Source organism: Ambystoma mexicanum, chromosome 14, assembly GCF_040938575.1.
Source record: "Ambystoma mexicanum isolate Mex_15411 chromosome 14, UKY_AmexF1_1, whole genome shotgun sequence".
Taxonomy (NCBI): domain Eukaryota; kingdom Metazoa; phylum Chordata; class Amphibia; order Caudata; family Ambystomatidae; genus Ambystoma; species Ambystoma mexicanum.
In genome coordinates, this window is record NC_090940.1 from 133,908,402 (window position 1) to 133,920,574 (window position 12,173).

A 12,173-nucleotide genomic window follows, 5' to 3' on the forward strand; every position below is an offset into this window, starting at 1 on the left:
CTCACAATCTGTCCTTGTCCTCCTTGACCTCTCCTCTGCCTTTGACATGGTCAGTCACGCCACCATGATCAACCGTCTCAGTGTGAACCCTGCCATTACTAGTCAGACTCCTTCCCCTTGGATCGACCCTCCCAGGTCGAACTTTGGTCCATTCTCTCCACCACTTCTTTCCACATGTGGTGTTCTCCATGGCTCTGTCATCTCACCCTAGCTCTTCAAAGTCTATCTGGCGCCCCTGTCCCACCTGATCTCTACTTCCTCCTCTGACTTTTAGTGTTATGCGGATGACGCACACCTCTTTCAGGCTACCTTCAGTCTCCTCTCCCTCCCCGCTCATTCCTGACTGTCTATCCGTTTCTATTCAGCGCCTCTAACGACTTCTGCCTTCATGCCAGTAAGACGGAGATCCTTCTCAGTGGCACCCCTGCTCCTGCCTTTCTTAGCTCCCTCTGGCCGCCCTCCTTGGGCCCTGTAAGAACCTTAAGGGTATTCTCTCAAGTAGACCTCGGGAATCCCTTATTCAGGTGGCCAGAGAAGAGCTGACCCTCCCAGATCCCAACCCTGGGGGTGGAGGAGCGAGGGAGCATCACCTGGTTAGGGGTGCTCGGGGTTATGCTCGGGGGACTCCCCCAGGCGAGATGTAGTATTGTACCAGGAAGAAGGGCAAGGAGGAAAAAGTCCCTGAAGCTTTTGTCGGCTGCGCCAAATCTACCTCCCTTCCACTCAATGAATCTCCCTTACCCGAATCCAACAAACCCTCTGCATCTGGTAAACCTATTAGGAACTCAAACCCTGTAAACTACATCTTCCAGAATCCCTATCTTCTTGTTTCCTACCCGAGTACTCCTAGTCAATCGTCTTCCCATCCTTCTGATTATTATTTCCCAGACTCCCAGTCAACTTTGACAAAACACTACCGTTCCCACAATCCCCTCTATTCATTTCACAAACCCCACCCTTCCGAATCGGCCAGTCACCCCCTTTCTGGACAAACACTTTTTTACACTATGAAAGACAACGGACTAACACCAGAGCCGTTTACCTGACAAGTCCTAAAGGAAGGGTCAGGCAGAGTCAGGCAATTGACAATAACTACTCACGCCTGATGGCCCTTTCCCTTCCTCACAGGGATAAAAGGCAGAGCACGAGAGCAAACTGGGAGCAGGGCCAACCGCACGAGGAAGAAGCTATTCCAGGATGGCAGTTCAAACAGAGTAGAAAGGCGGCGAGACCTGAGAGAACGCAAGGTGAGAAGTGCCCTTCTCGACCCAGACCCGCGAGGCCTCCGTGAAAGGAATCCTAAGACCGGGAACTACAGCTGGTGTGTGGTGTAACAGATGTCAGTGCACAGAGCCCTCCTGCACTGATAACCAAGGCGGGGAGACGCACTTGCTACCGTGGTACTGTCCTTGACTCCAGAGACAAGAAACACCAAAGAGTTCAGCACAGCCAGTGGGTCAGAGAGAGCACTGATAATAAACTGAACTGTGTTGAGCGAAGGTTGCAAACGGCAACATGATATGAATTGAAAGAATTTCTAAACAAAACTTCTGTACGCTTACGAAAGCCCAGGGAAAGACCAGCTGCAGAGTGGACCAGCTCCATGTGTGCACTCATTCGAAAGATACTGGCTGGTTCCCTTTTGAAGAAACTATAAAAACCAAGAGGCCCGAGATGAGCCCGACACAGAGTGTCAAAGTAGTCCTAATAGGGTCGAGTCAAACCCCTTGTACAATCTAATGTTTCTGACACGTTGTTAAGAAGAAAGCTAAGGAAAGTGAATTCTGCATTGTGAGAAAGCAAAGTAAACCATGTATCTGGCCGTAGTGAACCCAACTGAGGGAGGCTAACATTAAAGAAGGATCGGTGCCCGATTGAGGGGGGATCCAGGGGTGAAGAAACCCTGTGACCCTGTAAACATTGTGTTGACAAGAGTGAACCCGACTGAGGGATGTATACAGTGAAAGATTGTAGAACGGAGGGAGTTTAACATTGAAGAGGGATCGGAGCCCGGTTGAGGGGAATCCAAGGGTGAAGAGTTAGCACCCAATGTAAAAGGTTACGGAAAGGAACTTTTGTTTTGTTATTTTTGACACATCAGGCCCTCGGAGGCAAGAGAATGTTTATGAAAGCGACTTGGCCACAGAATGTCCTGGTAGTGCTGTAGAAGCCCAGAGGTGTGCTGTACTCAGGAGTACCAGCTTGTCCCATTCTAAAAACGTGGGTAAGGGAGACCTCAGCTATACCATCTTGACTTATCATTTTTGTGAACACTTCTTTCTTTTCTGGTGAACATTGTTAGGCAAGATTGTATGCAGTACCCTTTGTGTGCACTACAATAACCTTGACCTACTGGCAATAGGGACCCCAACCTTTGGTATAAGTCTGAACTACACAGGTTGGTAGTGTGGTCGAGCAGCCAGGCTTATCTCAAGAGCGGTCAATGTGAGCAGCAATGTTGTGACACAGAGTTTCACATTACAGTTATTCAAATAAACACTTCCATTCAAGGTTTCTTGATAAAACAATTATTCATTTATTTCACAATCAGTTATATAAGCCTTCTTCAGAAAGGGAGCAAAACATGTCACACTTAAATATACTTCAAAACACACTCTCAGTTTCTCTAAATCAGATGACACCCATTGGGATGGCACACAGACGCTTCCTATACCCTCGGGTGACTTGCATAGCTAGGACACTGTGGAAATTGATTTATTACTGGTACATTTAAAGCAGTAGTGAGTTAGGTGTAAAAGATAGAATAGATGAATGAAACGAAGGTTAACAAATAATTCATAAATGGGCAAGTACTGTTAAACACCTTCCAAAGCACAAAGTCGGAGGTAAGAGGAGTCTCTCAGGGAGCAGGGGCAGCCAATGTTAATTGCACAATGTCAAGTGGAGCTGAATATCTTCTTTGCAGGTAGGTAAAAAGTCTTCCACAATGTTTATAGAAATGTTTGTAGAAATTAGAGCCCTTCAAGGGCCACAAACTGAGAGGCTTGTGAGGGGCAAAGCTTTTAGCAACTCTGCAAGGTAACCAAGACAGGTCTCAACAGAGAGCAAGTAAGGCTACTCAACAAGAGGTAAGTTCTCTTAGACTTTACAGTACCTCTTGTTAGAAGAAATGGTTCCAGCTGGCTTCTGTTCCTGTGCAGCTCTGAAGACCCTGTTTTTCCTGAGCCTCAGTCGTGGGGAGAAGAGGACGACGTCTGGGGACTCCTGCTCTGCAATGGGAAGGTTAGCGGCAGCAATGGGCAAACTTCGATTCAGCGGTTCTTCAGTGTTTCAGCTCCTCGCGTCTGACAGAAAATAGCAACACTGCGGTTCTCGGATACCACTTCAGACTTTCCTCGCATCTGGGGTCCAGCACTCTGTTGAGGTGGCTCAGGCTTGGTCAGTTCTGCATCAGCGAAGTACGGAGGATCTTCCTAGCGCTCAGGTCTGACTTAAAAGCAACAAACACAATCTGGTGTTCCTCTCCCTGGCTCTTCGGTTCCAGCAGCAACTGCAGTGGGAATACAACCAGCTTTGAGAGGATATCCAGACCGGCTTACTTTGGAGTTGATTGGTTCCACCAACTCAAAGGGAGAAGTCGTCCTTGCAGGGCTTCTCTAGTCGAGGCGAATTCGGAGCTTCAGCACAGCAGCAGGGCTTCACTGGGCAAACCAACATTCCAGGAGTTGCAGCAGGCGTCTCTTCCAAGTTCTTCTTTGGATTGCTTTGTCCAGTGGTCGACTCTGCCTTCCAAGCCAAAAAGCCTTGCCTTTTATGCAGGTTTCTCCCATTCATTCCAGCCTAGCTGTCAATCACCCAGCAGGGTAGCTGTCCGGCCAGGCACCTACCTCCCTCCCTCACTTCCTGCCCCTACCAGACTTACTGGGGCCAGAGGCGTACTTAACTCGTGAAGCCCGCCAAAGACAAAATGAACAAAGAGACCAAACCTGGTTTGGCACGCAGAGTAAATCTCAAGAAATGGTGAAAAAAGAGGACCAGGGCCAGTTTGACGAAATGGGCACCCATGGGTGCCTTACCGTGGCTGTGAACGGAGCCTGCAGTAAAAACATACAATGGTAGTAAAAAGTAAACCACTGCCACCAGCCATTAATTATAGGAAGGGTAACATAAAAATGTTACCTGAGAAACTAGACAAATGGGATACTTAGTAACCCCTCCAGCACCCTATGGTAAGATAGTGTGTGCTGTGTCTAGAAAGTTACAAATTGTAAGTAAAGTCATTTTAAATTTACTGCTCTTGGAAACAGAAGTTTCACCAAGAGAAAGTATTCAAACCTTGGGGAAATGTTAGAGACTTCCCTGTGCCACTGCACTGAAGGTGCTGTGTGACACAATGTAAAGATGATGCCTATGGAGTTTGTCAGACTCCAAAGTTAAAAAGCACAATAAATTAAATCACATTAAAATTACACGAGAGATAAAAAGTCCTAAAGTCCAGCAAAAGAGCTGGGGGGGTCTCTATGGTAGAAGGAAATTGGCACATTTCTGAGAGTTCTCCCTAACAAACATTATCCCACACTATTTTGTAACTTAGCGGTAAGGATTGGCAATAGTTTTTTTTAGTATAGGCCCTTTTTATTTGACACGACACCACTAGGACTGCCATATTATTATTTGATGGTTGTAGCTTGCGCCCATCTTAGATTTAGGTTTAGATTAGGCGTTTTCTCACCCATTTAAACAGTTTCATAAGTACCCTTGAACTGTGATCCCTTGTGTCTGCCTTTACTGTTGCCACCATGAGTTCCTTACAGGCCCCCTCCCCTTACCCCACTTGTAGGCAAAAAACCTCAGCATCATCTTCGATTCCACTCTCTCCTTCTCTGCTCACATCACGGACCTTGCCAAGAAGGCCCACTTCCAGCGGCACCTCCTCAGAGGTATCCTACCCTTTCTCACCTTCCCCCGGAAACTCACTATCGCCAGAGGTCTGGTTCTCTCCAGGTTGGACTACTACAACAGCCTCTTTCTCAATCTTCCCAACTGTACTCTTCACCCTCTTCAACTAATCCAGAATAGGACCGTGAGACTTATGAGACTTATCCTTGGCCTCAAGCCCAGGGACCGCATTTCTCCAGCTCTGAAATAAATCTCTCCACTGGCTCCTTGTGGCCTCAAGGATCAAGTTCAAGACCCTCTGCATCATCCACAAGGCTTTCTGGGGCAGTGGCCCTCTCTATATCCAACACTCTTTCTAAATACCTTCCTTCTAGAGCCTGCACCCAGCTACCTCAAACTCTCTGCGGGTCAGACGTTTCTCCAAACAGATAGTGGGGGTAGATCTCTCTCCTCGCAGGTGCCTCCCTCTGGAATGGCCTCCCTGCCCCTCTCAGGCTTGAGCCGGATCACCTGAAGTTCCGGAAGCTGCTCAAGACCTTTTACTTATTCCTTCTCGTTCCCTCTCCTCTACTGATCTACTTGTCTGCTGGTCCTGAATGGTGGCGAGGTTGACCTCAGAGTCTCACAGGGTGCCCCCTCCTCCTATTGACCAGTCACCCTGCACTTCCTTCTGGCCTACCCATGACCTCTGGTCTGGGACTGCACCTGTGTGTAGTCCTCTGCTGTCCTTGCACTTGCCGCCCTGCTGCCTGGACTGCTCTAACCCCTTCCCTGCACGCTTCTTCCCTCACCCTCTCCCCTGCACTTTCACTTTGCACTTGCACAATCTCAATGTCATAAGGCCTAGTAAGATCGTTGTCTTGTCATCCCTCTGTCTCCCCTCCTTTGTCTTGTGGCGCCTAGAAACACAGATGCGTTATAAATACCAAATCATATCATATCATATCATATCATTGACTAGCCGTTGTTTTTGTCTTTCCAGAGAGCAGCTTTTGCTCACTTTCCAGAGCTTTACAACTTTGCACTTTCGAATGTGGCTGCAGTGGACACTCGAGAATCGCTTATTAAATTATTTGGCCCTCTCAGGTACATCCCTTAACACCTTCTTTCTGAGTTGCTTCCGTTTTCAGCATTAATCCAACTCCGGTATTCTTTTCACCATTGCATTGTAAACTTTTTTTTTTGCCTCTTTGTGTTGCAGTCCCAACACCCTCCACCGGGTGGCGTCATACCTCTGCTTATTGCCTGCCTTGACTGAGGGAGAGGAAACTAGCTATGAGAAGGAGTTTCTTCTGGAACTTCTGGTAAGACTAAACATCTGGAATGGAATCGCTTAACTTTATTTCTACTTGTGATGTATTTTTGTTACTTTGCTGGCTTAATTGACAGTGCTGGAAATGGAAGAAACGTACTACGGGAACCCTCTCTTCCTTGGGAGGTTGGAGGCGGGGATGGGTCAGAGTGGCATGGCCCAGGCCAGGTCACTTAACACAGTATTTCTTCCTAGAACCCAAGGCTGGTGATATGTATAAAAGCAAAGAGAATTTTGGGAACCAAAGAATGGCCACCATTTTTGTTTTTTGAAACGGGTCTGTTAGTGATGCAGCGAGAACACCTTTTGAGCAAGAGTGGGGGTTGTTTTCTGCTCTTTTCATTGGTCACAATGTTCACTGTAACAAAAACATTTCTGTAAATTGCAAGATACCAATTTGGACAGCTGCTAAACCGGTGAGGTGTTGGCTGTTTCGGCACTGAGTCTTCTGATGCACAGGCTTCAGAGCTCAGCTTGAGGTCCGTTAAGGCCAACTGTGCCCCGCCATTCTTCTTCCGACCCTTTTCCTACCCTGTTTGTCAACGCTTTGGATTGCTAACAAAGATAATGATAATCGCACTTCATTCAGGCCTGCCACTCTGTTCTCAACCCGTTATTGCCTAATTTGTAAAATGCAGCATTCACTGGTTCCATGGCTTATTGACACCGATGCAATGGACGCACACTTTAGTTTGCCCTGGGTTGGTGTACCTGTCAACAGGACTACCTCCCTCCCTTACAGTGTGATGAAAGTATGTTTTTTAAATGTAAGGTGGTCAGTCTTCTGCGATGCCTCGGTGTTCGTGTTATTTTGCGTGTGTTGATACAATGAGCGCAAAGTGTGTTTTGATGCATCATTGGTACACGGTTGGAGTAATGCGTTAAGGCAGAATTTTTGTTTGTAGGGGTTCTGAAGCCTCATGTTTTAAAATACTTGGATCATTAAGCCAAAACACATAAGATTACTTGTAGAGACTTGTCAAAGGCCACTGCTTAGTTTGTAGTTGCTTGCAGTTACAATTGTTACAGAGGTTGACACTAATGACAGTTCTTCCCTATTATTGGTAATACCGTGCACTCACGCACATACAAAGATATACGGTAATTGTATTTATCGTATGTGGTTTTGATAACTGATGTCTTTTTTGAAGAAAAACAGCTGGTTAGTCAAATAGGAGCAGAGCTTAAGGTTTTAGAGACAGTTTCTGAGTAAACTTAACGCTTTTAAAGTTCAATTTCTAACTAGCAGCAAAAGTCAGTTGAGCGGGAGCGCAAAGTCATATGAAGCATGGAAACAGCAAAAGTTCCAGTGGATAGTTTCATTCTCAAGTTCAAGATGATAAAAGAATTGACACAATGGTGGAGATGCTGTTGAATGAACTTGCAAAGGGACACAAGCTGGCAGCTTGGGTCAGAGGTAAGAGTGGACACACTGTACACCCCTTTGGGCACTCCAATGCTCTGGAGCGACTTCTTGGGTCAAGATAAGAAATACCTTTTCACCCCACAGTACCTTAGGTTAGAAGAAATATTTGTGGCTCGATTCTCCTCTATGCAGCAGTGATCGACCCGGTCTCCGGATTCCTTGGTCTGGTGACAAAAGTTGGAACAATGAACATGTCGTCTCAGCAGCAGTCTTGGGAGAGGACATCTGGCACAGATTTCTTCAGCTTCTGTGGTCAGTCTGCGTTTTTTTTGGGGCCTTTTCTGCAGCACCAATAAAGGACATGATTCCCCCAGTTAATCTTTGATTCCTGGAGTCCTACACTCTGTTGAGGAGACTTGAGACTTGGATGAATCTGATTGTGTCTCTGGAGGTTCATCTAGATCTGAGCGAAGACTTAGACGCATTCAGTCTTCGAAAGACGATGCACTGCAATTGGGTCAGAGGTCTCCTGGTATTTGCCGTCTCCAGCTCTGGAGAGGCACAGCAGCTCAGGAGTTGGCTCAGGTAATAGTTGGTCTCAGGACTGGTTGCTTCCACCAGTCAAAGGGAACGAGTCGTCCTCTTCAGAGTTCCTCTGTCGTATAGAAAACGGGGGTAGGACAGCTGTGGTCGCTTCACGGTGTTGTAAAGGGTCTTCTGGCGTCTCTGGTCATCTTCTTCTTTGGTTACTTCAGTTTCCAGTGGTCGACTTCCCTTTCACCCTAGAAACCTCACCTTTTATTCAGTTTCAGCACACGCTCCTCTACAATCTCTCTCAGCGGTTTACAGAAAGGGGCGGGTGGCTGTCCAATCAGGACAGCCGGACCCCCAGTTGGAACTGGTTCCATTCAGGCAGACAAAGGTCAAGGGAGTGAAAAACTCCTCCCCCACTTCCTGCCTGCCCAGACATAATGGAGCCTAGGTGGGGACACCCAACTGTTCCTGCTAAAGGCAAAACACACACACAGACCTCCCCATCCCAGAATGTTAGAAGAAGGGCTAACAAAAAATGCCATGCTAGAAATGGAAAAAAAAAGAAAGGAGCCACCAAGTTAGCACTTAGGGGACCCTATTGTGCACAACCGGGAATGTGAACACAGTCTGCGGTAAAAAAATTACACAGTAGTTGTTCGAACATGTCCACTGCCACCAGTCATAACTAGAAGTTTGTCTATGTGACTAAAAAGTCACAGGAGCAGTGAGAAGGTGGATATTAGGTGTCCCCTTTGCACTCCACATAAGGTGGTGTGTGCCAATCTCTCACAGTATAACGTTTTAGGAGGAATACAAAGTATCCCTCTATCCTTAAGAACAGTAGTTACTCGAGGATAAAGAAAGAATCTCTAAGAAGAACCCAAAGGATTCCCAGCAACATAGCCCATAAGAAGCTGTGTCCTGCAAAAGTTAAATACAGTTGCCTTAAAAGAGATATGGAGGAAAGTAGACTCCATAATGGGTAAAACACTGAGACCAGAGTTTCAAAAGACAGTCCATAAGAATGAATGAGTGGAAAAAGGCTCCGCTCATTCAAGATGGAAACAAAAAAGGTCCAGAAGTCCAGCAAAAAGGGCTGGGGGTCTCACTAGGAGAGGGGATGAAGCTTAACAACGATAAATCTCCCCAACACTTGTCCCCCCCTTTAGTCCCCTCCCCACACCCCCAAGACTAAGGGACAGGAGGATCTAATCCACTCCTGGATCAATCTCCTGGTCCAGTCGGTCCTACGTTCTGGAGAGACCATCAGCATTCTTATGTTGGGTACCTGACCTGTGCTCAATGGTGAAGCTTTGGAGCCTTATGGACCACCTGAGCAATTTGGGGGTTTCTACTTTCATCTGCATCAACCACCTTAAAGGTTGGTGGTCAGTTTTAATCATGAAAGTAGTTGCATAGAGGTATGGCCTGAACTTCTTCAAGGCCCATACAATAGAAAAACATTCACGTTCAATTGTGGCCCACCTGGTTTCCCTATCTTTTAGATTTTGACTAATAAAGCATATGGTGTGCTCCCTGCCCTTGTTATAAAATTGACTCAAGACTGCTCCTATCACTGTGTTGAAAGCATCAGTCTGGACTAAGAAGGCCACAGTAAAATCATGAGCTCTCGGCACTGGAGCTGTACAGAGGGCATCTTTCAGCCCCTGGAAGGCTTTTGCACAGTCCTCCTTCCACTTGACCTTCTTAGAGTACTTGGGAGAGGATACAGCATTCACAGGAAAAGCTATGGTCCCATAGCTCCCAATGATGTTTCTGTAACCAGTAAGTCCCAGGAAGGCTTTTACTTGACTTTGAGTAGTTGGATTGGCCCAGTCTTGTACAGCCTGTACTTTGCTGGGTAAGGGTTTAATCTCCCCTCCTCCTACCTCATGACCAAGGTAGACCACTTTACTCTGACCAACTTGGCACTTACTTGCTTTGATGTTGAGATTGGCCTGTTGAAGAGCCTGCACCACATGTCCCAGGTGGATATGTTCTTCCCAGTTTGGGCTCAGCACTGCAATGTTATCCAAGTTTGCCATGCAGAATTTCTCTAACCCATTCAGAACATGATTAACCATACTCTGAAAAGTTGCTGGTGCATTCTTTAATCCAAAAGGCACGACCATAAACTGAAACAAGCCTTCTGGGGTTGGGAATGCTGTTTTCTCCTTGGCATGGCCAGTTGTGGCAATCTGCCAATAATCACTTGCCAGGTTAAAAGTACTGAGGAATTTTGCTGAACACGCATCTCGCCAGGTTCCACAACATCTTCAGCGCGCACCTTACCTGACTCCAGCCACACCACCGCTTGAAGCGCAGCTTACCTGACTCGCACTTCATCTCGGCGCGCACCTTACCTGCTGCAAGCAATACCATCGCTCGATGCGCCGCATACCTGACTCCAGCAACACCATCGCTGGACGCGCATCGCATCTTACCTGATTCCCATTGTAATCGGAGTCGGAACGCATTCTCACCTATTCCGGACGTTTAGCTACGTGGGAGCTCTTCTCGTCCAGCATCCTCACGGATCCATCCATCCAATAAGCACGGGCAGGTCTTCGGATAGCCGCTTCCCATCTGACGGCGCCAGGCCATCCCTGCAAGAGAAAAGGACACACAGATTAGAGACTGCATAAATATCTTATGCTTGGCCGCGCAACACATAAGCCTTGCGTTCGACCTTGAAAACCAACTTACCTTCTAATGGGGAGCTCCGCAATCCCCTCTGGCATCATTTGGACTCGCTCCCAACGCCGCAACTCTGCATGGCCATCTTCACACCTATTGGGGAGAGAAAAGACAGTACAAGGGTTACAGACAATAATCACTGGAAAAAGACATTGCAAAAGGATACGGACAATAATCATTGTTAAGAACACTTACCTTCAAAGTGGTACGGTCACAGCTGGTCTGGGCCACCACACACATGGACCAGTGAAGCAACTAGGTCTATTAGAGGCGCCCCTGCTGATGAGAAGCAGGACGGAGAGCTCATCATCACAAGAAAACAGGTGAGACTATATGGGGAAACGCATGCTCATCTCATTTTCGAACGAAGGGTTCGAGGGAAATCGCAATCCAACCACAGCATTCTCACTGCCTCTCGAACTCTCTCGGGGGCAGTGCCAGCAAGCAGGACAGCCCATCCTACAGCAGCTGGGTAAGGAGTCTGATCCAGGGGAGCCAAGTCCAGGGAGGGCTCCAACAGTTCCCCCTACGTCGCCGCAGAGACCAGATGAGCGTAACAAGCACATGGACTTGTAGAATGTTCAATCACTTCAATGTCAAGTATCTTGTTGACCTCCTCTTTAATGTGGTTTCGCACATTATCTAACACCCTGTAGCCCCTGCTTTTAACAGGTACACTTTCACCAGTGTCAATATCATGCTGGCCGCAAGGGGTCAAGCCTGGCGTAAGTGAGAACAGAGGGGCATACATATTCAACAAATATGTGCACTCGTCCTGTTGCTGCAGTGTCATATGCTAGGCAGAATTATATGCAGTACCATTTGGGAACACCACACACAATTAAGACTACAAGTGACAGTACAATTTCACCTTTGGTACAAGCCTGTACTACACAGTTAAAGTGGTAGCAGTAGCAGAGCAGCCAGACGTATCTCAAGAGTAAGTGAGCAGTATCAAACAGTTACACAAAGGACAGCAATTACTATGATTCAGGCAAACACTGACTCACAGTTTCTAAGTAAAAGAATATATATTTATTTACTCAACAATTGTATAACATTTCACTATTCTAAGCAAGTCAAAAATCACAATCATAAATGCACCACACCACTTCCCTTAAATTCCAGACAAGTTAAGCTCACAAAATGAAGTGGGAGCAAAATGGCACTCCAGCAATTTAAAAGGGAGGGAAAGACAAAGTTATAAGAAAATAGGCAAACCCACAGGTAAGTACACATAGCAGTTGAACAAGGGAAACTACAGCGAGGAGATCAGCTAGAAAAGGCTTGGGGCCAAAGTCAATGGGTCAAAAGTCTTTTGCTCAAGATCAGACAGTTCAGGGTAGTTCGCGGTAAAGTTCGGGGGGACAGATTCCGGACAAGGTTGGTTGGTAGAAAAATTAG

General features: G+C 46.9%; 1 protein-coding gene across 1 annotated transcript in view; it reads left to right on the forward strand.

Annotated features, from left to right (window-relative positions):
- Nucleotides 1–12,173, forward strand: part of AQR (aquarius intron-binding spliceosomal factor) — an 877,350-nt gene that overhangs the window by 169,478 nt on the left and 695,699 nt on the right. The window contains exons 13-14 of the mRNA XM_069638728.1: nt 5,843–5,946; nt 6,062–6,164. Of these exons, the coding sequence (XP_069494829.1) occupies nt 5,843–5,946; nt 6,062–6,164 (207 nt within the window). The remainder of the gene's footprint in view (nt 1–5,842; nt 5,947–6,061; nt 6,165–12,173) is intronic.